This window comes from Crotalus tigris, unplaced genomic scaffold (genome assembly GCF_016545835.1).
Source record: "Crotalus tigris isolate CLP2741 ecotype Arizona unplaced genomic scaffold, ASM1654583v1 scf7180000017725.2566008, whole genome shotgun sequence".
In the NCBI taxonomy this organism is placed as follows: Eukaryota; Metazoa; Chordata; class Lepidosauria; order Squamata; family Viperidae; genus Crotalus; species Crotalus tigris.
In genome coordinates, this window is record NW_024096593.1 from 115,771 (window position 1) to 141,640 (window position 25,870).

Sequence of the window (25,870 nt, forward strand, 5' to 3'; positions counted from 1 at the left end):
GGTACTGGTAGTGTTTGTGTGCGGTGTTCCTGGATGATCGGAATGTGTAAGTAAGCCTCTGTCAGGTCGATGGAGGAAAGGAAATCCCCCTTCCTGATACTTGCCAAGATGGACTTTAGGGTCTGCATCTTGAACCTCCTGTAAATGAGGAAGTAATTTAGACCCTTTAGGTCCAGTATCGCCCTCCAACCACCTGAGGCTTTGGGAACTACAAACAGGATGGAGTAGAACCCTTTCCCGATCTGATCCTGAGGAACCCTTTCTATGGCTCTGATCTCTAATAAATGAGCAATGGCTGTTGTGATTAGTTGTGTTTTTGATGTATTGTTTGAAACCGGGCACTGTATAAAATGATCTGGGGGAGAAGATCGAAACTCTAGGGAGAGACCCTGTCTTATGGTCTCTCTTACCCAGGTGTCTGTGGTTGTGTTCTCCCAGACGTCGTAAAACAGTGCCAGTCAACCCCCAATGGGGTAGTCCTCCTTGGCGTCACTTGGACCGCCTGTAAGGACGACTGCCCGATCTCCTGAAGGGGCGCTTGGTCTGGGACTGACCCCTGGCTCCACTACTCTGGCGGTCCTGTTGCCGATCCTGTCTGAAAGAATAGGATCGCGAGCCTCTGGGCCAATCCCAGGACTGCCCTGCCTGAAAGGGCTGTCTCCAATCCCAGGAACCGCTGGGACAGAATGACGGCCTACGGAAATCCTGTTGGGACTGTCTATCTGGTTTTTTAGAGGGATGGGCCATCACCTTGCACTTGTCCTTGCCCTCAATGATATGAGGCTCTAGGACCGGACCAAAAAGGTGGGTGCCACTGTACCTAGATGTTGCTAAGCGCCACTTTGCTTTTAAATCTGTGCGCCATTGCCTCAACCAGAGCAGTCTACATGACGCCACTGAGGCTGCAATAGATCTGGCCGAACATCTAGCCGAGTGCAAGGATGCATCCGCAATATATTTGGATGCTGCCACTACTTTCCCTATTGTTTGGTGCGCTCTGACCTGATCCGGCGGAATGAGCGCCTGGAGTTCCTGTAACCACATTATCGCCGAGCGTGCAAAGAAGGAGGATGAAGTTGCCACCCTTATGGCCCAAGCCGAAGATTGGTGAGCTCTACGAAAGGAGAACTCGAACTTTTTGTCCTCTGCCTTCAGGAATTCAGCCATGTCCCCCGGAACGGCGGTATTGGAGAACAGAGAGGTCAGCGGAGCGTCTACAGATGGAACTTCTACAAGAGAAGAGAAAGAAGAAGAAACATTGTAAAGTTTCTTGTCTAAACTGCTCTGTGAAGGAGTGGTAGCTAGGGATGCCCACTGCTTCTTGAAAGCCAAATTATTCTAATTTAAAGGTAACCAATTTTAATTTGAATAGTCTAAAAGAACAAAAGGAAGAATCAAGCTAAATTAGGGAGCCTTCTAAAAAGCGCCTTGTCTGAGCACGAGACTAAGACAAAACTGGGAAGTCACACCCAGAAGGAGGCGTGGCAGAGTTTTTTTGTCTTAGTCTGAGCAGGTGGGATTAAACTACCCAATCAGTGGAGTCTACATCCATCCTGATGGAGAAAAACAACAGTTAATAAGATAATAAAGTGCAGGCAAGATTTCAAAGTAATTCTGATTCTTTTCTCCCCCAAAAGCCAGTATTAAAGTACAGAGGCAACACACTGCCAACAAGAATCTTCCCATTAATATGAAAGCTAGTCTATCAGAAAAGGCGGACAAAGAAAAAAAATGATTCTTTTGAATTGTGATACTAAAGAAAATGTCTAAGAATATCTTGTACCGAAGATGAACAAATCATCTCTTACTAGTTGAAAACACAAGTCACGAAGAGTCAGAAGTAACTGATAATGATAAACCAGTATTCACTGTTTCAATGGCTGTCTTTCATAGACATTGAGTCATTAAGTCATAGTATTCACATCTTCCATCATGAATCTTTCGCATCTTCAATCTAGTGCCTATAATGATGGATAGATAATATTAGAGCAACATTCATTCCAACCCTCCAGCTGAGAATTCCCCTTCTCCATTCCATTATACTGTACGCTCATCTAACACCTTGAGATAATTTGCATTCTCTATTTTGGGAAGTGAGCAGAATTGTCTCATCAACCACAGCCAGCAGCCTGTGATCTGACTTATTGAGATGATTTGCATATTCCTGAAGTATTCTGGAAAGTAAGCCGAAAATCAGCTGGGAACAGCAAGAAGTTGGACTTTATCTCATCGGCTCAAGTTTCAACCCAAAACTTAACAAACTTATTAGCTTCCCTCCTCCTTCTTCATTTTTAGCATACAGGGCACTTTTGTTTATTTCTGTTTTGTGTGTTTGAGGTTTGTTTGTTTGATTAATTGATTGCCTTTTCTAGAAGAAACAAGTGAGTGTACGAAGGAAAAAACTGTTTGGAGCTGCACAATCTTCAGGAGATCCATACAGTAGACATGGATAAAGAAGCAAGTACTGTGATAACCTCCAAGTATGTGCCAAGTATTCTGTTGCTATATGAGGAGGACTCCAATAACATCTGGACTGAGTGCAAATTAATTCGGTTGTTGAAGAAAGTGAAATCTTGAGATATATCTGGCCTATTAAAACTCATCAGGGAAGATTAGGAGTTTCTAGACAAAGAGAAAGGTATTTCTAAAAAGAAGGAAGAAACTAGTAGAAAGAAAACAGAAGCCCTATAGGAGAAGAACTGGCAAAATATAACCCAGAGGTAACCAAGAGATAATTCCTGTCACTGGAGCTGGACAATCAATTTCAGGTGTTCTTCTTGGAAGGTATCTTAATATAAGAGTTTTTGCCCAGTATTCCAAAGACTTGGAAGTGAGGAATAGGAGACTCACTGGAGAGAAGAACTGTCCGCCTGACAAAGGGAAGGTGCTGTCTCCCAGGTGTAAAGATCCAGGATGTGATGGAGAGGTTTATACAACTATTCAAATCTACTGACTATTACACTTTTTGTTTCATGTTGCAACAAATGACAGTGCTAGGGAATGCCTAAAAAGTTTGCTTGTTGGTAAATTTATATAGGTGTCCATCTCCCATATGTAACTCTGAGCAACATAAGAATTGAAAACACAAAAACACAATAAAAAACCATTAAAACATTAAAATAATTAGACATTTAAAAAAACTTTAAAAGCCATAATAAGTAGAACAACATGTTCAGGTTTCCTAATAACATAGCCATTTGCAGGCTCCATACCTTTTATCAGATCCCTAGAGCAGATGGCAAAGCTGTGTTTCAGGCCTTCCAGAATGCCAGCAAGATCAGGGCCAATCTGACTTCAGGAGGAATGATGTTCCAAAGGGCAGGGGCCATGGCAGAAAGGGCTGTCCTCTTGGGTTCCATCAGATGATGTTCCTTTATGGGTAAGATCCATAAATGCCCTTCCTGCCAGACCTGATGGGCTCATAGACGTGATTGGAAAGAGACTGTATCAAAAGACTATAGGGAGCTGACAAAAAAGGAATAAGAGTTCAGAGTGCAGGTGGTGTTTTTGTCCATACTTTCAACTGAAGGTCATTGCTGGAGAAAGATGAAGGACTCTGAAGTTGAATGGCTGGCTGGTTTAAGATATGATAACTGGACCATGGTCTACAATACCTAACATGAAGGCTTTCTGGTGAGAGATAGGTTGTACCTCATATCTCATAAGGACTGGGAAGAACATGTTTGAAAGATCTTTGGCTCAAATCATCTGGAAGTTGCATTGTATTAAATTCACATGGAATAGAACAACTATTTGACTCTTCAGGTAACATGATTATGCTTTTGTACAACATACTAATGTAAAATATGTTTTGCTTGCTTGAGGTTTAGCATATGAGATTAATACAACTATGATTTATTCAATTAACCAGGACCAACTAAACTATCAACAATATCTTCAAAGGAATAAAATTCACAACGAAAGAAGAAAACAAGTCCCCTTTCTAGATATCCTCATCAGCAGAGGTAGTGATGGCAAATTAGAAATACAGATTACCATAAAACTACCCACACCAATCTAATGCTTCACTACCAAAGTAATTAGAAATTAGGGCTAATGCAGTCAATATAAAAAGAATAATCCAAGATGGAACTGCTGTTTATCAATAAACAACTGGGAAAACCAGTTACAATAAGTACAGTGGTTACCATGGACAGGTGATCTCTCCTTGAAGGAGGTGGTAGTGATTTGTGGGTCCTTTTCCTTAAACAATTAGAAGTTAGTTAGTACCTCACTCATGGCCCTATCTGGGCTATGAGAAAGCCCTAGTGGAAGTGACTCATATCTTGACAACACAAGGTTGAGCTACTTCACATGATGCTGCCTTTGGAGATGACCTGAAACTAAAGGTGATACAAAATGCAGTTGCTAGACTGTTGGCAGGGCAACCTTGCCCGTTTACTGTAAAATAATCATAAGTTGGTACTGTTACACTGGTTACCACTGGACTTATAAACCAAATTCAGAGTGCTGACCATTAACTTGAAAGCAACATAAGGATAGGCTGGGAAACACCATGCCAGAACTGAATCTGTCTAACTGGGTAGATTGAGGAAAGGCCTGTCGGGAATCCCTGGTTCTTGCAGAATATACAAGTTCTGGATAAGAAGATAAGTCTTCCCTCTACTGACCCTCATTTTATAGAATTTATGTCTCCAGAGGAATGAGTGCCCTCAACACATATATCCTTACTTTATGGAAACGAATGGAGACAGTGCTATTCTGTTTGCCTTTGACACATGCCGATTGAAGACCCCAACAGAGAATTTGATTGGAATATAATTACATTAATTTTATTGTATTTTATTTAACTTATGTTGTATGTTAGCTCAGACTCCATCAGGATTGGGGTAGGTTAGAATTGCATTTGTTAAGTGCAACGTCATACTAATGTAATCATGGGTATGTAGGGTTAATGAATAAAGCCATGCTTTAGGTAGCTTGAAACCTTGTATTAGCAAGGTATGAAATGGGAATAAATTATTTGTGGTTCTTGGCTTATTGTTTTTTTCTATTCCCTGTATGAACCTCTTGTTACTAGCATTTAACAATGAAAGGAATATAAACATTGATCAAACTAGTTATGGTTACTCTGCTTAAAAGTCTCACTTGTTTCTGGCTTGTTAGGCAATGGTTTACCATACAGCTCCTATAATTCAGAAATTTATGTAGTTGCAAAAACAAGGCTCATTTTTTTTTTTGCCATCAATGTTTACCCTGAATGAATCTACAAGATGTCTTTAGTATGTGTGTATGCAAGCAAAAAAACGTGCAGGCCAGTTCATAAGCTTCAGTCACAATTGATTTTAGGTTTTTATTCCTGTTTTATTTCACACATCCAGTAGCATGAAAACATAGGCCCTGACCCAGTTGTTTTTATGGTCTAGTTAGCTGCCTTAATCTTTTGTGTGAAAGATTAGAAGATGCTTCCAGCTGTTTCACCTAGAACCAACTTCAAAGCAACTCTTTGTGAATTGTTGGTGCAATATAAGAGTTCTGTTACTGTTTGTTGGGTAAACCTTTTGAGACATCTACAATGCATTTATTGAATGCTACACATATTCTAGCAGTGAGGCTTTAGGAAACATTGAAAAGAAATGTGTTGAAGGAGAACAACAAGAATGGCAAACAAAAGCCTGCTTTCCTTGCAAACTGGTATACTCAGCCAGCATGTGTGATGTTTTCTGTTGGTCATTCACCTAGCTGAGATTTTAGCTGTGTCAATCTTTCCCCACGGGGAAACAAAATCTAACCATCCAAAACAGATAAAAAAGTTATAATATGGGGGAGAATGAGCTCTTAAGGAGAAATAATGGGTGGTTTTTTAAACTGCAAATGTTATATCCTCTGGTAAATTTCTGTCTGAGCACTTTGCGTTTACCAGGTTGCTGAATAAATTACTGAATATGTCTATCTAACATTGCAATAGAATTTATATGAATGAGCAGCAATGCAATAAAACAGAAAAAGAGAAGCCAAAACCTTTATAAAAGATAGGGTGGTTTGGCAATTAAAGTCTTTGACTGAGTTGAAGCAAGAAAATATTGTACACTCTTGGTTTCATTATAATCAATTGTTAGTGAGGTGGAGTTTAGATCAAAAGGTTGGTATCACTTAGAGGATGTGAATTTGGTAAAACAGATTAAAGATCAAAGTCGAGCTCATATAAAGAGAATTTATAATGTTTTAATAGAATTGGATTCTGAAATGGAATTAGTTAAAGATTATATGGTTAAATGGGCTCAAAATATTCAAGAGCCGATTTTATTGGATACATGGGAGACAATTTGGGTTAGAAATGTAAAATTTACTCAAGCGTAAAATTTAAGAGAAAATTTTTATAAAATGTTTTATAGATGGCATTTGGATCCCCAAAAGTTGTCCCGCATGTATCCGAATTTACAGCCCAAATGTTGGAGATGTGGTAGTTTAAATGCAACCTATTTTCACATTTGGTAGACCTGTAGAGATATAAAAGCTTTTGGATTAAATTTAGTGGAATATTCAAAAGATTTTTAAGAGAAAGATAAAGTTTACTCCGCAGTTATTTTTGTTGGGTATTATTGTAGATTTTGATGTTAAAGAAATCAATTTGATGTTGAATCTTATAACAGCTGCAAGATTATTAGTGGGGCAATATTGGAAGAAAAATTCTCTGCCTACTATGGAAGAATGGATACTTAAGGTGTCTAATTTAGCAGAAATGGCGAAAATCTCTGCCTATTTAAAGGACCATTCACAAGAAAAATATATTATGGTTTGGAGAAGATGGATTGATTACATTCAAAAGAGATATGAAACTGAAAAGTATTATCTTGCATATGAGTAGATTTTAGATAATTATTAATAGTCTTAATTATATTATTATTTAAGTTTATAATTTGTTAACACTTGTTTTGAAAAGGAGTTAAAGTGTGTTATGGTTTTGATTGATAGTATAGTTGGTTAATGTTAGCTAGATTATGTTTGTTTATTTGTTACCCTGTAATCAGTTCTGAGAAGTGGGGGAAGGGGGAAGGGAGTTTATATTGTATTAAATTTGTAAAACTTTTAATAAAAAAAGGAAAAAGATAGGGTGGTTGGTTGGTTTCTCTACTCTGGGGCCCATAATATTTTGGTAAATGTAGAATTCTCTTTCAAAAAATCCCAAAGAGAACAAATTAAGAAAAATACAATGTAAAATAAAATCATTAAAATCAAACATTTATAAAAATGAGTAATGACATTGTTTATATGACACCAGAGTGTTAACACAATGTGATTTAATCAGAAGATAATCCCAAACTTTAAAGGTGAAAAAGCATTTTTGCCAGATTAATAAAGCTGAAACGGTAAGAACAATTAATCAATGGAACATCTTGCCTCCCAGAGTTGTGGGTAATCATCACTGGAGATCTTCAAGAAAAGATTGGACAACCATTTGTCCAGGATGGTATAGGAACTCCTGCCTTGGGCAGGAGGCTGGAAAAAATGATCTCCAAGATCCTTTCCAGCCATATGTTTTAAAAGCATCTAAATAAACATCAAATTTAAAACACATTTACTAATGATAGTTTTGTGAATGAAAAATAATTTATTTTATAGTAAAAAGTCTATTTCGCTGTTCTTAAAGTACAAGTATTAAAAGCATTTGCATAGCACAAAATTAAAAAGAAATAAATTTAATGGTGGAGCTCTCAATTATATTCCATATTTTTATTTTTTAATCAATTACTAATCATTATTTCAGTGGTTAACAATATTGATAAATTTAATAATTCAAAAACAACTCAAAGCAGCACTTGAATTCTCAGAAATAAACAACACTCACAAACCCTTCCACTGGAAATATTGATTTGAGAGAGCTGGAGGCTAGACCCACCCAAATCCACTCAAAAATATACCCTCATTTGAGTTTCATTAAACAACATCAAATTAAAAAACTGTAAGCAGTTGTATTTTGAGAAGTTAGATTAGCAAAATTCTAAATGAATGAGCAGGAAAATTGTGGGGAAAGAGTGGTTTGAAAGAGAGGTAAATCTAAGTAACATTTTGGCTCAGAAAAACAAGTTTGTAGGATCCTTGCTGTGAATTAAAATAGCAAATGAATAAATAAATAAATAAACCAGCTTTGTTTTTAACCATGAAGTGAAAATATTAAAGCCAAAAGCTCCCATTCCAATATCATCCTAAATATAAAAGAATTCTTTCTCTTAATAATTGCTTAACTTTTTTTTAGAAAGAAAACAGCAGCAGCAGCAGCAGCAGCAGCAACAACAACAAAAGACTGTCAAATGGAGACAGATTCTTTTGGGTTTTTTTGTTTTATTTTCCTTGCTAACTTTTAGTGCTGGTGCTATAAATTCCTGGCAGCTCAACATGGTCCTTCCTACGTATGCTGAGGGTCTCTCACAAAGACGAAATGATTCGACAAGGGAGTGGATTCTGGTGGTAGAAGGATAATTAGACTTTTTACTCTCCCTGTTGCTCTGCCTCCCACATCTCTCTTGGCTGTATCCTTAAGAGCAGCTGAGCTGCAGCCAAGTTCTGCACACTCCCCACAGCCAGCAACTTCCTCTGAAGCTGCAGCCCATAATTATCACCAGCTGTTCAGAGTTGTCTGAGAGCAGTCCAAGCAGCATCTTCGTGCCCAGAGAGCAGTTCCATCTCTTCCCCCCTCTACTCTGAGCTTGGCTGCAGTGGATAAGCTTGCAGGAACCTCGCCAAAACTTTCAGGAAAACAAAAGCCAGGAGTTCTTGGGTTTGCTGTACTGCACCAAGAGAGGTGTTAAGTGGACAAGGCAGCCTTGACTGCCTAGCCAGGAGCTGCCTTTGCTTGCATGTACATGAATGGTACATGCACGTATGTCTTTTCTATGGCTGCCAAGTCAGATTGACACTGCTTTACCTCAATAAGTGTGGCACATTGTTTCATGATATCTGAAAGTTTCCTTTGTATAAGCAGTATATTCCAGATGTTCAGACATTAATGGTGGAGCCCAACATAACAGCCTTCCTACTTGTCAGCTTGCCTCTGCTATCTGCGCCCCATCAATTATCTGAAGGAAGAATGCTAAGCTAGATGAATGGTAGGCCTGAATCAGCAGTTGATGTTCTTATGACAGCTGATTAAAAAAAAAATGCATTCAGGTAGAAACTATGTCCTGACAAAACACTACGCCACAAACTAGCCAACCACCTTTTAGCCTAGTGTGTTGTCTGAAGACAGTCAGTGTGATTACTTCATTATCTATCTGTCTGTCTGTCTATCTATCTATCCCATTTCTATATACCTTCCTCAACCAAATGACTCTGGATGGCTGACAATTAAAACAATTTAAAAAACATTAAAATGAAACATCCACAAAATTAGTTAATCAACTAAGAGTAAAGCCCTTAACACATTCCGACCCATAGGCCCAGGAACATAGCCAGGTTTTTAAAGCTCTGTGAAAAGCCAAGAGGGTTTGGTCCATTCTAATCTCCGAGAGGAGAATATTCTATAAGGCAGCTACAGCATGATTTCTCGTGAACTCTAAACATTGGATTAACTGAATAAATCATGTGAAATATGTTATGGAAATACAGCAGCAATGTTCATAAGGGTAGATGCACCAGTAAAGTTATAAGGAGTCCAATTAAACAAGAGGAAACTTTACCACTTGTGGAATTATATGGAAGGTAGGTAATGAATCCAACATGTCCATTTTTTTTTTCTAAAATAAGGAACTTTACATGGAGAAGCAGTGGGAATACCCTATATTTCATTCTTTCTATCTGTTCACCAAACTGTTCTCTTCCTGGGTGAAAAGTTTTTTGCTGCAAAACTGTAGTTTTATATCTAGCAGTGACTATGTCAAATTCCCTGAAGCCAGGAAGGGGGAATTTATAACCTTCCAAGTTTGCTGAATTACAACTCTCAGGACCTTTGGCCATACTGGTAGTTGTAGCTGAATATCATAGGAACAAATTTAGTTTTTAGTTTTAAACGGTCCTTCCTTCCCTCCCTCCCACTGGTAGTCTTTGTAGAGCTTGGATTATATATGTTGTAATAAATAAACTAAAGAAGTCAAATTATAGCAAAGTATGATGTATGAATCCAGCTCAATTTACTTCCATATGAAGTTAAGATCATGTGGGCAATTGGTGGTTCTTATAGACATCATGAGAAAATCTGACACAACCGTCTTATTATTTCAAGCATATAAAAAGAGAAAAATAGCTCCTATATCAATACAGTAACCTCTGAAAGGGTCCTTGTATTTGGAAGCAAAAATGTTTCACATAAGTTTTATATTTCCTTTTGTCACACAATTAATTTTATATGACTTTTTGTTTCTGTCTCTCTCTCTTTGGGATCCAATTCTATGAATGTTTGGCCTTTTTAGTTCAATTCACATATACTCACCTGTAGAAAAGGATTGCCTTAAAAGTTGTCATGCAGGCTGTTCTCAAATGAAAGAAAAGGCTTCTCTTATGCTCATGGATTGCACATCAGCTTATAAAAAGACTTGTTTTTCCTTTGGAAGGTGATTGTTATAGATGTAACAGGCATTTAAGCCATCCCTTCACAAGCCAGAAATTACTAATATGAGATTTGTATCCATTCAACTAGGCAGATATTGATATTTTCCTGCAGTGATTTGGAGGGAGGAAACAATAATGCCACACGTATCAAATCAGTAACAGCCATGTGAAGGAAGTTTCAAGACTACAAGGAAAAGGTTCAGTGGTTCATGAATCTTTAGTTATTGATTCTGTACTAAACTAGGGATTTTAAGAGTCCTATCTTGTTTTAGCTTATTATTTTGTCCTAGAACAAATTAATACTAAACCATGATTGAAAAATCACAATATCTGGATTCAGTTTGTGTGACACTCAAATCAAATCAAATCAAACCATGCTATGATGGATGAACAAATCTCTTAATAGAAGAGAGAATTACTGAAATAAATGAAATTATATATTAAAGTAGGGAAATAATTTTACTCATTAGCTCTCTAAAACATGCTGAATGGTATTAATCAAAGATATATACAAGCATACAGATGGAACCAGGTGGTCTAAAACAGACATGTCAAACACGAGGCCCGGGGGCCGGATGCGGCCCGTGAAGTGGTTTCATGTGGCCCGCGAAGCCATCTTGGAAACAGTGAGGGAATGGTCCCTGCTGCCTTGGCCCTGGCCAGCCAGGAGCCAATGTATAATTTTGTGGTGGCCATCTATGCTGAAACGCATTTAGTCTTAGCTCCACAAGGCCATCTAGAAACAGCATGCTGGGTGCATGCTGGGGAGGTATCACCCTTTGTGAGGAATGAAGAAATGGACTATGCCTTGGTGCTTGCCCTGGTTCCACCCCCTTCTGCCAGAGACCTTCAGATCTGTCCCACTTCTGCCCAGGCCCCCACAGGCACCCTTGACGCGAACAATGTAGAGCTGGCCACACCCACCCAGTAGGCCACACCCACCCATCCCCTCCTGAGGGCAACTGCAATGCTGATGCGGCCCTCAATGAAATTGAGTTTGACACCCCTGGTCTAAAATATGATCAAATTGTGAGAAATAGTATTATATAAATAAACTCAATAATTGTATTTAGGCCTTTTAATTGCCAGAAGGCAAGCAGAGGTTGGAGGTTAGAGGGGACAGAACAGGTGAACCCCCCCCCCAAGAAGATAGATGGACAGCAGCAATTACCAAGCCGCTAACCCAAAATAGAAGATGTGTATTGGCTCAGTCAACCCCTACAGCCTTCACTACCCATGAATGAAAACTATATCAGCATGAAATGTGATGTCCACGTTGCTAATCCCTATTCTGCTTCTACTGCCCAATCATCTGAACTCTCTTCAAGTCTATGGGTGACAGAGCATACACCCCCCACCTCTCCACACACAAGTGGAACGACTTACTTTCAGAAGTTGGAGGTTTTTCAGAAGAGACTGGACAGCCATGTGTCTGAAATGGTATAGGGCAGGCATATCAAACTGCTGGCCCACCCCATTGCCAGCAATGGGGGAAAAGTCCCAATACATTGCGCGATGTCACATGACGTCATGAGCTTGACATGTCTGGTATAGGTCTCCTGCATGAGCAGGGGGGTTGGACTAGATGACCTCCAAGGTACCTTCCAGTTCTATTCTGAATTGAAAACACACACACACACACACACACACCAGAACAGCTAAACATGACTTAAGCAAATCTGAGGGGTTGGAATGAAATTAAGACATTATGGGGACACGGAATAAAAACTATGTTGCCTAGAGATACAGTCCCCAATGTGTGAAAAGAGATATAGCTGTATGTGTGAAAAGGCTCAATGATTACTAAATGGTAGTAAATAATGGCAATCTGCACATGTCCAAAAACATTGTTCTTAGGTGCATTATTTGGGGAATTGTGGTCTTAAAATCAAATCCAAGTTTAGCTCTTCTCAAATTTCTGCCCTTTATTCTCAGAAGTAGAAAGGCTTCTGACTGATGTAGGTTTTGGGATTCTGAACCTATGTGTCCCTCTTTTTTGGGCCAAAGCTGTCATCAACAGGAAACACACTGTGCTGGAAAAGCCTCAACCTGCTGCTGGTTCTTTGTGTGGAATGCTGGCTCAGCACCATTCCCCTTCCTTCTTCCCAAGCTGCTCTTTTCCCTAGTCTGTCAGGCATCCAGCTGCTGACAAGCAAAGGGGGAGTAAGGGAGTTGAACTGGTTGATTGCTTAGAATACTTTCTGCCTTGTCCCTACAGATTTGCTGCTACCTGCAGCAGCTCTGCCATCTACTGGCCAAATACAATTCATGCAAGCCCACATGAGAGGTTGATACTAAGTGAATTTTAAATGGATCATGGTCTCCAGAGAACAAAAGAATTAGCCTTCTTTTCCCCCCAGGCTTCTTATTGGCTTACAAATGTCAGCCTTAAAAATCTGAAAGAAAAGAAAAGAAAAAAAGATTAATTAATGTGCAAAGTATGTCCAAATACTTTCAGTCTTAGATGCATTGGCATTATCCCCCAATAAACTGGAAATCATTTCTAGCCAAAGTGTCCAAATTTGTTATCTAGATTTCTTTCATAACTATGACTTTTGCTGTCAATATAAGGAATGTGATTCTATTGTTTTCAGAACAATACATGCAACTCAGCAAAGCTACAATTACAACAGTGAGCTAAGAGAACTGTTTTATTCAATAATCTTAATAATTTCCTGAGAGACAAGCACACCCACAAATGGCAAATCCTATTCCTTTTGTACTATGTATGTTGCCTGTATGTATGTTGTGAATAAGGATGGTGTTCTGTCCCAGCCTACGAGAGTCCTTGTTGTGCTCACAAGGAGAAACCCCTCTTCCAACAAGCAGGTAGAAACCGCAAGAAAAAACCAACCCTGTTTATTCTCACAGACCTGAGTCAATGTCCAAAGCAAACAAACACAGTTCACAGAAACTTGATCCTCAACACGAACGGTTGCCTTCGGCAACCAGAACCTCCCACACCTTCCCTTTTATAATTCAGCCAAAGTGTGGCTTCTTAATGCCTTTTCCTTTGGAGCCACCCCATTGCACTCCTCTGTTCTACTCGCTTCTCTTGCCTGCGCCTTTTTTGCATCCTGGATGTTTCCCAACTGTTCTGCATTACTGTCAACTCAGGCTCCCAGCACAGCTGTGTCTCAGCATGAGCGCTAGTGGAGGGGCCAGGGTCATCTGACTATAAGTCTTAGAGCTCCTCAGAGCTTTCCTCTGACTCTAATGTCACTCCAGGCCCCTCCTCCTCATCTGATTCCTCAGTGCCAGATCCACAGGCTGGTGACGAATCACAACACTATCCAGCACCACAGGACTCTTCCCCGGGTCTGCCGGGCAGGATGCGATCGTGAAGGGAACTGTTCGTGGAACGCTGTCACCAAGGTAGGAGCATGGACAGTGGTCGCATCATCCCAGGTGAACAACTCCGGTCCATAGCCCTTCCACTCAATCAAATACTGAAATTGCCCTTTCAGCCATCGGGAGTCTCAAATATTGGCGATCTCATACTTGGGAGAGCTGTCAGCGTCATGTTGTTCCAGTGGGGGATATTCTGATTGTCGGAGTGGACAAGCCAGTTCTTCTGGGACCAACAGAGACCGATAAAAGACCGGATGTACCTGTAACAATGGTGACAAAGTTAACCGATAAGTAACTGGGTTGATGATGGCTTCAATAGGGAACAGTCCTAGGTACCAGTGATCTAGTTTTTTTGGCAGGCCAGTTTGACGGCAGGTTCCTGGTTGATAACTACACCCGATCTCCCACCATTAATGTAGGCATATCTCACCTCAATCGATCGGCAACTGTCTTGTAATCTGCTTTGGCCTTATCTAATTGTTGCCACACCAATTGATGGATAGCCCATAATTCGGTCAGATATTTGTTAGCTGCAGGAACTGGCAAGTCGAGCTGCGAGAGGGGAAAAAGCTGGGGATGATACCCCACATTGGCCAGAAACGGTGTCATATGCGTGGAGGCGTGCTATGAGTTGTTAAACATGAACTTGGCTACCGCAAGATAGTCTGCCCAATTGTTTTGCTGCTGATTCACATAACAGTGCAGGTATTGCTCTAGGATTCTGATTACTTTCTCGATCCTGTCATCAGTTTGTGGATGATGCGCTGATGATAGTAGATTTTTACATCTAGGGCCTTCATCAACCCCTTCCAGAAATAGGCCGTAAATTGAGCCCCTCTATCTGAAATGACCCTATCAGGGAGGCCATGCAGCCGGAAAATCTGCTGGATGAACATGCAAATGGTGGCATGGGCTGACGGCAAGCTACAGCAAGGAATGAAATTCGTCATCTTGGTCAGCATGTCCACCACAAATAGTGTCGTTAAGCCAGAAGATGGGGGCAAGTCCATCAAGAAGTCCATGGACACTGCTTCCGAGGGTTTTTTGGGCATCAGCAAGGACTGAAGTAGACCTGATGGGGGCCCTATCGCTGACTTTGCCTGCCAACACTGTATACAAGATGTGACATAGGCCTGGACATCGTGCTGTACTCGAGGCCACCAGAATGTATGGGAGACCAAGTTCAGTGTCTTGAATAGGCCAAAATGCCCCACTGCCGGATTATCATGACATTGGCTGAGAATGAGCCCTCTGAGTGGCCCTCCTGGAACATAGAGCCGATCACAATAGTTCAGGAGTCCATCTGTGACGGCCCATGGGCAATCTGGCCCCAAATCCTCCCTTCGCTAAGCCACCCATGCATCATGCTATTCTGCCTCCCAAATTCAAGCCCATACATCTATTGGCTCCCAAACTGCAGAGAAAAACTCTCCGGGGAGAACTGTCCTGGGCAGAAGCTTGTCTTCTGTACAGGAATATTCTGGCTTCCTTGACAGAGGATCCACTTTTGGTTGCGACCACTTGGTATGTAGGTAATGCGGAAATTGAACCTAGCGAAGAAGAGAGACAACTGAATCTGTTGGTTCAATTTCCGGGTGTCTGCAAGCTTTCCAGATTCTTGTGGTCCATCTGGACTTCAATTTGATGCCGAGCACCTTCCAAATGATGCCTCCGGGCCTCAAATGCCAATTTGATGGCCAGTAGCTCCTTGTCCCAGATGGTATAGTTGCACTTGGCCGGATTCAGTTTCCGCTAGTACGCGCAAGGGAAGAGGGCACTGCCGTGCACAGTAGCCTGGAGTAACACCGCTCCAATGGCAATGTCAGAGGCATCCGCTTTCACGACAAACGGCCATTGCGGGTCAGGATGTTTCAAGATGGGTTCCTTCATGAAGGCTTCCTTTAAAGCCAGTTGCTCCGGGGTATCCCAATGAAACTGGGTCTTTTTCTGCAGGAGCCAAGTGAGGGGCGCAGTCATGGAAGCAAAATCAGGGATGAAGGTTCTATGTAGTTGGCGAGCCCAAGGAGTCGCTGGACATCTTTAACGCAACGTGGGGGTTGCCAACTACGCAGAGACTCGACCTTGCTCGGCTCCATGGCAATGCCCTCAGGAGAAATGTGATGACCTAGGAAATCAATGGTCATTTGATAGAATTGGCATTTCTTCAGTTTGGCATACAAACGATGATCTCGGAGCCGTTGCAGGACCTGATGGACATGCTGGTGGTGCATCTCCCACGAAGGGGAGTAGATCAGAATGTTGTCCAAAATAGATCACGATGAACTAATCTAACAGATCCTGGAATTTGTTGTTCATAAAGTGTTGAAAAACTGCAAGGGCGTTGGTCAGCCCAAACCACATCACTGTATACTTGAAGTGCCCGGATACCAAACGCTGTCTTCCACTCATCACCCGACCGAATCCTAACGAGATTGTAGGCTCCTCTCAAGTCCAATTTCGTGAAGATTTTTGCCTCCCAGAGCCATTCCAGAAGTTCTGGGATGAGGGGCAGCGGGTATCAATTGCATACCGTAATGGCATTTAATTTTCGATAGTCAGAGCAAAGCCTAAATTCTCCGGACTTCTTTTTGACAAAGAGCACTGGTGCAGACACTGGCGAAGACAAGGGCCAAATAAAACCTCAAACCAATTTTTTGTCCAGAAAGTCCTGCAATGCGCCAAGTCAGGGGTCCAGGATGGAATACAAATGCCCCACGGGGAGAGGTGCATCAGGAACTAAGTCAATGGGGCAGTCATATGGCCTATGCGGGGGCAATTGATCCACCTCAGTCTCGCTGAACATGTCAGCATAAGTCGCCAGTTCAGAGGGCAGGGAGACCCCTGGGGCACTCGCCACCTGGCCAGCACAGATTTGGCAGGTGTGGTCCACACACTGTAAACCTTGAAAGGTGACCAAGTTCTGGGACCAATAAATCTGTGGGTCACACGTCTGGAGCCACGCCAATCCCAAGACCATGGGGAAATGAAGATCTGAGGTTATGTAAAACTGAAGGGACAGGATAGAGTAATATTAGTTGAGATATGATCCTTATGCCTAGTGCAGATTCAGATTCCACATCTGAATGTGAATTAAAACTTGACATGTCTGAATGAGCTTGCCTGCCGATTTATTACAATTCTATTGCAAACAACAAACTATCCAGTACTGAGGGTTTGAACATGGAATCATTGAAAAACTATTAAGAAACAAGCCATAAAAAAACATTTCAGCTATACTGAATTCAGGGAAAACCATTTAAGGACAGATTCCCCAAGAGAAAAGTATAGCAAACTTCATCTGTATATTCCTACCAAAAAAACATACATTTGTCCACCAGTGGTCCAACTTAACTGAAAGACTCTGCACCTTAACTGTTCCAGTGAAACCACTGAGATAAAATAATGTTCATTTGATAACATGGTATTCCATATATAAGAGCCTGTAGAACATAATGAAGCAGAACTGGCTATGTGTATAAGTGCCTACAGCATACAGTGCATATATATTAATATCCTGAATGAGAGTCTAGAAACATATTAAATTGAAGTGGGATTTGGAGAAATAATTAAAAAGCTGCTACTAAAGATACACTTGAGGATGATAATGTGATTATGTAAGTAAATACTTAAATAATTCTAAATAGTATATGAATAGGATATGAATATCTCTATGTCAATATTTTCTGTCAGACAATTTTAATATAAGAACTTAATTGAATAGGCTAAGTCTTCAAGGATTATCTTTATACTCATGGAGACCAATGAAATAATATTCATGTTTATCAAAAAGTTTTTCCTATTGCTATTTGTTTTCCCTGAAAAATTTGAATTAAAGATTTTGTAATATTCTTTGTTTCCAGAGACCTTATTCATTCTTTTTGAGGCTTCTCTGATTTTTCCTTCATTGGTTTAAGACAGTTTTTATGGCTTTTGAGCTATCACTGTGTGCTTTGTTTTCAGTTAAAGGATTACATTATTAAACCATGTTGCTCTCTACTCTTCAAAATTACAAAAACAAATGAAGTTATATAATTTGAATCATAAAATGATATTTTTTTCAGTTCAATCCCAATCAGTAGTACAACAGTTTAGACTTATAATAATCATGTTCAAACATATTCAGATTATAATTACTTTTCCTCTAGTAATGATAGCTCATATGATTGGATGATTGCCTATTTGACTTTGATAAGTCTCAGAGGTCAAAGTAGAGATAATTACAGACATCTGTTTTTCTGGAAAATAAAACCCTGGAAAATAATATTTAAAGTGACATCTGCAGATAAGTTAAAGAAAATATTTTGCACATGTTAAAAAAAGGACAAAAATATAGCCAAGAACTGAATTGACCATTATGTCAAAATGGAAGTCGTAAGAGAGCTGCTTTAATATAATGGTTTGAATGCTAGATCTGAACATCTTGCTTCAAATATTGAATCATTCATGTAATTCACAGTTTAACTTTAGTTAATCCAGTCATCCTAACCTATTTTATAGATTATTGTTAGTAGATATTGTAACTGCTGTGAAGCATAATATAATAGAGAATGTATAGGATACAGATGGGATCAGCAGTGTACACCAATTCTCAGAACCAAGTTTCTAAATGAAACAGGACTTATTCTAAGATAAGTATATATAAGAATTTGACCTAAAACATTCTAAAAGAAAAAATGTATACTTCAAATATAACATATGCATAGTGAACCCTCTTGAAAGAAGCTAGCACATACCAAGGTTTAGTTTCTTAGGCCATAGGTCATTGGAGATTAATGGAGTTTTAAATAGTTTAAATAGATACATTAGACATTGCTATCAGGTCTTAAGGTGCATTGTTGTAAGTCCCTCACTCTGATAGCCCACTGTACCAAACTGCTGGGTCAGAATTTATGGAAAAAAAGAAAATTTTCCGACACTAGCATTTGCAAGTTCAAGTTTTCCTTGCACTGCTGTAATAAATAAAACAATAAAACCTGTAAAAGTTTTTTAAAAATTATTTTATACATATATTCTGCACTGAGTAATTATAGATGTATTCTGTGCAAGTTACATATTATTTATTCTATGTAACATGCAAAAAAATAAATTCAGACTTATTAGGTGCTCCTCTCAATCCTCCAGGCTACGTTCTACTATGAACTTCAATGGTTTTTTATTCTCCAAAATAAAAATGTTTAATTTCCTCATTACAACGGAATTAGTTTTCTGACTTCCCTGTCATAAATCATTAAAATGTCTTGGGTTGGCCCTATCTTTTGCACAACCAAATTAAAGAAAGAAAATAGCATTGCTGTTTGAAGTGATATTACACGTGCCTTTGCAAGACTGGATTCAGGTACATTTAAGATGTTTGTTTATTGATTTATTTGGTGCTGCCTTATGCAACTTTTTGCCTTCCAATTTGGCAAACAGAACTACAAAATTGAAAGGAACAAGAAGGAACAACAAAGGAAAGAACATGGAAAATCTCACCCAACAAGACAAAAACATATATAACCAACATCAAGTAAAATATTCCAACCACTTAGGCAATGCACTACGGAGAAAAGGTGAGTCTTCAAGCCCCACCCCACCCTCCAAATTCTTCCCCACCCAGATTTCAGCAGGAACATCCAGAAGGCAGAGACTGCAACAGAGAAGAGCTGACTGGTTCCTGATAGAAGGCATTAACTGAAGGAAGTTGGAATGTGTTCATTTTGTCAGCTTGTATCAGCCAGGAAGACATCACAGGACATAGGTAGATTCTTAAATAACAAAGCCTTATTAAAAAAATTTTAACACAAACGTTTAGGATATACTTATCCTCTTTTTTCTTTCCAACTTTCTCATTATAATGGACAGAAAGAAAGTTAAACTCTGCCACCCATGCCTGACTTTCTTCTTCATGAAGAGGATATTTACTTTGGGAATTGCAAGAAGGAACAAATGTTTTTAAGTGACAGAGAATAATAAATGTTCAAAGTATCAGCAGAGTTCTAACAGTTTTATTAGAATAAGAATTTGAATAAATTTTCTAGGTGAGTGTGCTAAACCAGTGCTAATATTGATAGCTGGAACAACATGATACGATATGCAAACTGTTTGTGCTTTTCTCTACCTTCAAAAAGGTTAGTCCATTTACTAGGCTGACATTTATTTCATCCCTCTTCCCATTGAACACCACACATGATGTCTGCATACAGTGGTAGACAATCTATACACAATCAAGTGTATGCAACAGTATGGTGTGTGCATACTTCCTCCTTAAAAAAGGCAAGGCAACACTCCACAAACTTCTCTGTTGCAGCTAGGAAAGAGATTCCACATGAAATAGTTATCTAACTTATGAAATCTCATACTGAAGGAAGGACACCTCTTCCATTATAAAAGAAAGAACATCCATTTAGAAGCTGAATCTACCAAAACATAGTTTGGCCTTTCTTATGTTTTTTTCATCCTTTGAAGATTTCTTGGATTTCCTTCCTAGCAGCATATAAAAAGGAAAACTTTTCCAAGTCATAACACACTCTCTCCCAGAGTTTCAATACACGAAATATTTCTGAAGTCTGTAGACTCTAACCTGTTTTTTTGACTTTGTCTGTTTTGCTATACTATACTTTAATTTGGCAGCCTGGTTGCCAAAAAAAGCTATCCTAAATCTAAAATAGGCTTAAGAAAATAAAACGAACACACCCAATGCCTCATGAAAAATGAAAGTGATGGGAATTCCCGGGCATGTCAATGTGCATAATATAGTTCTTCCCACTGGTATCTTTGCCTTAGTCATGACTGAATTTCAGCTGTCCAACAAATACTTAACATACCCACACACCCAATCAAATATGTAATTCTTCAGAGTAGCTGTGATTGCAATCTGTAGGCAAACACAGTGGCATTTTAAAAAATCTTTCAAATTTGTCACCAGCAAAAGTTAATGTGGCCTGGGACAACCTTGGCCTGGCTTTGCCCAGCTACCATTGACAATGGCAATAGCAGCTACAGTTCTATTTGTTGCCATTGCTTAGAGTGAGAATCAGTAATTACAAGGTCGTCCTCCTTCTACTTTTCATTCAACATCAGTTTTCTTTTATGGCAATAGTTTTCTTCTGAAACTTTTGGAAAACAGGACAATCCAAAAACCCTTTAAGGATTACTTTAAAGCTGACACTATGAAAAGTCTGTATCCCTCTGTCACCCAAATCAGTGCTGAATTTATAATACTATATGCAATTTTGTAATTAGGAACAGAAAACTGAACACCTGGATGAAGAGGCAGGAGAAATTTAAATGAAGGAAATAGGTACTGAAATACATCGGCTGTGCTGGTGCCATAAATATAATCCTGATTATTGTATTTTATGTTCCTTCTGTTTTATCCTTGATAATAATTTTGGAAACTAAAACTAAAAATTCTTGCTCAGTCATGATTTTTCTTTTGCTTTGTATTTTAGCATTAACAATTATATCTGTTAAAATTAAAAGTCATTTTGAAAAAATGTAAAGCAGCTATGTACGTGGATGCATATGGATGTCAGCAGCAACTATTTCCCCCCCCAAATAGTTAATGCACTGTGGAGAAAAGTTCTAGTTTGGCTGCTGAAACAACTTAAATACACAAGATTCAAGAACAAGGCAAGAGAAAAAGTGGTTAAGCTAGTACCATGCATTCCATATTTTAGAATAGGCCAATTAATGTCATTGTTCCCTTATTGTTTCATACTGTAAGCATACAGACACTCTCTCACTAGCATAAAGGTCACTGTACTGAAAGCAAGCTCTCCTCCCCCAACTAGATTCACTGACAGGCAGAATATCTAAGTCGGCATCCAGTCATTTCAGGACTTTTCCGCACTGCAGACTTCAACTGCTGGTCTCCCAGGTTTAAACCTGGTAGAAATGAGGGTGGATTAAGAAATCCTTTCTTGGATTTCAACTCTTTCAAATCCACTTTGGCTCTAATGGCTGGTATTCTGTCCTGACCTCAGTGACCTCAGCTCCCAATGTGTGGATTCCCCTCCTGCTTTTCCATTCCCAGCCATACCATGAATGTGAATGCCAATTACTTTCCTTCTGTGAGTATGTTTTATATCCAGTACTACATATTTTATCTGGGACTACTTAAAGCAAAAAAGGATTTTTTTATATTTTTTTTAAAAAGCGGATCCCTATCAGGTAAACACGAAATGGTCTGGATTTTGAAATAATTTTGAATGCATAGGGTGGATGTAATCATTATGTGGGAATGATTCTGGGAGACAGTGGAAGTGCCACAGACTAGATAATGATCAGGTAAGAAAGGCTGAGCCTGCAGAAGAAATGGAAATATGGCAAATATCTCAGAAGGGGCACGGCCTAGTTTTTTGGACTGTAAAGGCAAGATTCTGTTAATGTAACCGCCCAATAAAGTTAGAGCTAGAACTTCTGGGTGTACTGCTTCTCTGGACTACTTCACTATATAAGTATCAGATAAAAGGAATGGAGAACTAAAACAAATATACACCATAAGGTTTGTTTGAATTAATGGCAGAACATACAATGTTTATATTATATTGGTTACACATTGCCATGGGAATTATCCCATCTAAATGTAAGTACTGTACTTCTTGATTCTAATTTCAAAAACCCTGAACAACTTGAGAACTTGAAGGATTGTCCTTAGGCAAACCACTTTTAACCCTTGGTGTAACCTTAAGCACAAAGACAGGTCTTCTCCCACACTAGTAGAATTCTCTTTCAAGTGGGATTCTACAGGTTCCATTGGTTCAACCCCACTGGAACTCATTAGTTTGCTCCACTTTTTAAATATAATCTTATAGTGCATTTGAGCTGTAGCTGTTTTTATAATCTCTGTCTACAGAGCTGAATACCATTTTATTGTTACCACCATCTGTTAGTTTAATTTAACTGTGGTAGAGTTTTTAATTATATTTTATATAGTTGTTTTAATTTGAATATATTTCTGTTTTATAAGAATATTCTCTCTAAGGTGGGATAAAGATTTATTAAATACTAATACTATTAGTACAACTAATGACAAATCTAATGCCCTGTCATCAGAGCCCTGCAGTTCTGGGGCTACTTGCCACCCTGCAAGGCAGGATGCAGCATGCTCAAAGGGACAGAGATGGGGGAGACAAGTGGGTGGGAGGAGTTGAACATTAAGTCCCTTACCTTACTGAGACTCAGGGCTAGGACGGACCAAACCCGGAATGCCTTGGACTGGGGTGAGTCCCCAGCTAATGACTTGTGGATTTGATTAATGACAGGAACAGGAAATGCAGAGATTGCTGTTACTAAGTGATCTGGTACTTTACAACCACATCACTGACCAATGGAAATTCTGGTCCCAATTATGATGTCTAGGACAACCTATAATTACAGATATTGACAGAGTCTTTTAGATTCAGAAGCTATTCACAACCAGGTTTCTTTCTTTTTTAAGAAGTCATTATGTTTCCCAAGCTAGACAGACCTTAACCAAGAGAACTGAACCATTCCAAATAGTGAATGCTAGAAAGCAAATTTCCATACTGGGCTGTTGCCTGGGACAACAAGGGCTGTAACTGATACTATAGCTCCTGTGCATTAGGTGTAATTTTGCAGGTCTGTAAACAAAGGAAAGCTGAAATAAGATCATAAGCAGACTTGCAGTTTCACTTAGGGACTGGTTTATTTAATGACTTGAGTTGCTATTCCAACTGTGGTCACAATTGCTAGTGAACATTGGGGGTTTCTTCTGAAAAATATAAAAAGATTGCAGGACAAATAGTTCTGGGAAGGGCAACATTCTCTCAATCTCAATCTGTAAAATAGAATAATAGCTATCCTAGCCAAATTACAGTACAGGTAGTCCTCGACTTACGACCACAATTGATCCCAAAATTTTGATTGCTGAGACATTTGTTAAGTGAGTTTTGCCCCATTTTATGACCTTTCTTGCCACAGTTGTTAAGTGAATCACTGCAGTTGTTAAATTAGTAACATGATTGTTAAGTAAATCTGATTTCTCCAATGACTTTGTCAAAGGTTGCAAAAGGTGATCACATGAGCCCGGGACACTGTAACTAGCACAAATATGAGTTAGTTTGCCAAGAATCCGAATTTTGATCATGTGACCGTAAGGATACTGCAATGGTCATAAGTGTGAAAAAAGGTCATAAGCCACTTTTTTCAGTGCTTTGAAACTTTGAAGGGTCACTAAACGAACTGTTGTTACTCGACTACCTATATGTATAGTATTGCAAAGTGAAAAGATAATTTGTTGCTTGTTAGTAAAATGGGCTGCATATAAATTTAATAAATAAGTAAGATATGTACATGCTAAATCATATTGTACTGATCCAATTATGTTTAGTTTTGAGTTAATATTGTGAGGTGACAAACGCCTCAAGCTATATCAGTTCAGAAGGAGGCTCATATGAGAAAGTGCTGTTCCCCTTATAAAATATAAATATGAACAATAGACTGAAAGGTCTACTTAAACAACAACTTACTCCCCATATAATCCCGATCCAAAGTATCTTGGAATAACATTGGGGGGAACTTTCTTCTATAAGATGCATCTAGAGAATATGGCAGCAAAAATCAATACTAGGAACAGCATACTCCAGAAATTATGTGAAACTAAATGGAGAGCTTCAGCTACCATCCTCAGGACATCAGCACTAGGTTGGTCTACTCTGCAGCAGAATATTGTGCCCTGTATGGCTTAACAGCTGCCATATTAGTAAATTAGATGCCATACTCAACAACACTATGAGGAATAAAACGGATGTATTGAAACTACTCCAACCTGCTGGCTTCCCGTTCTGAGCTATATAGCACTGCCAGCTTTACAAAGGTAAGATGCACTAATGAGAGAATATAGAAAATTTATGAACAACTCACCCCTACCAGTGCACACTGATTTCCCTCATTTATCAGCAGGAAGACTCAAGTCCAGGAAGCCCCTGTTGGCACTTGCACAACATCTGCACAACTTTAACATAGATTCCCAATGGAAAGCCAGCTACACGGAGGCAGACATATAAATGACCACAGAAAAAAGGTGCCAGGCTTTGAACTACCACATCAGCTATGGACAATCCTGAATAGGATTCGCACCTCACATGGCAGCTGCCGGGACTCTCGGTATAAATGGGACTTAGTATCCTCCCCTCAGTCTGACTGAGAGTCCCACATCAAACTGTAGATCACATCATTACGGGCTCTAAACTGAGGGAATATATGGGTCCACTGATTTTTTTAATATATAAGCGATGCTGTGCTTCAATGGTTAGATTGGTATTTTATAAAACTTTTTAACATTTATATTTTATTGTTTTACTAATCTAGGAGAAATGTTAATATTTATTGCTAGTCCATGTATGATATGCCATATATTAAATAAGTAACCATTTTCTTCAGCAAACTCCATTACATTTCAGGTGTCCTTGCAAAGGTATAGGTACAAACTTCTCTTCCACCTCCCAACTGACATTTCTGAACTAACCATTATTTACATTTTGGCACACAATTTTTAAAGCAAGGTCAGAAATTCAAAATGCTTCCATTTCCGACAAAAACCAGGCTGGGGGGCTTAGGCCAGTTCGGAGTAACTCAACAGTTCGGGATCTCTTACTACAAATGTGCCGCCTAATTAGGAAGGAGAATTAAAATAAAAATATGTTCTCGGAGGTTTGCCTTCTTTCACCTATATATCTACCTATTGCAAAAACACGATTCTGCACCTTTAAATCCGTGACTTTGACCACTTCCCCCTCTCCAAAAAAAACTCGGACTGAAACCTACTTGCTGGTGCGGCTTTTTAAGAGAAATAATTAGGACCACACCCCTGAAAAAAAAGGGGGGGGTCTGAATCTGAACAAGCACTCGCGCCTCCCTTTCAATTCCGTTCCCGGAACCGTCTTCATCCGCAGCAGCAAGCCGACAAGTGGAATGACTAGGAAGTGTCTGATGATGTCTCTCGCCGCTTATTGGTTGTATCGAGAAAAGCCATTGCCTTTTTTTGCCGTGATTGGTGAGGGCGAAAATC

General features: G+C 39.4%; 1 protein-coding gene across 2 annotated transcripts; it reads right to left on the minus strand.

The window, feature by feature from the left end:
- Window positions 1-303: 303 nt before the first annotated feature.
- Window positions 304-25,773, minus strand: LOC120306185. 2 transcript variants are annotated; one of them, XM_039338904.1, is made up of 2 exons: window positions 25,627-25,773; window positions 304-1,229 (listed from the first exon to the last, which is right to left on the minus strand). In XM_039338904.1, the coding sequence occupies exon 2, from the start codon at window positions 1,165-1,167 to the stop codon at window positions 490-492; it is 678 nt and encodes a 225-aa protein (XP_039194838.1). In that variant the 5' UTR covers window positions 1,168-1,229; window positions 25,627-25,773; the 3' UTR covers window positions 304-489. The 2 variants fall into 2 exon arrangements, 1 of the variants encoding a protein (XP_039194838.1); XR_005556189.1 differs by lacking the exon at window positions 304-1,229 and adding an exon at window positions 12,928-14,117.
- Between the last annotated feature and the right edge of the window lie 97 nt (window positions 25,774-25,870).

Bases quoted from the DNA above. Each gene is read 5' to 3' on its own strand.
- LOC120306185 (XM_039338904.1), bottom strand. From the start codon at position 1,167: ATGGCTGAATTCCTGAAGGCAGAGGACAAAAAGTTCGAGTTCTCCTTT.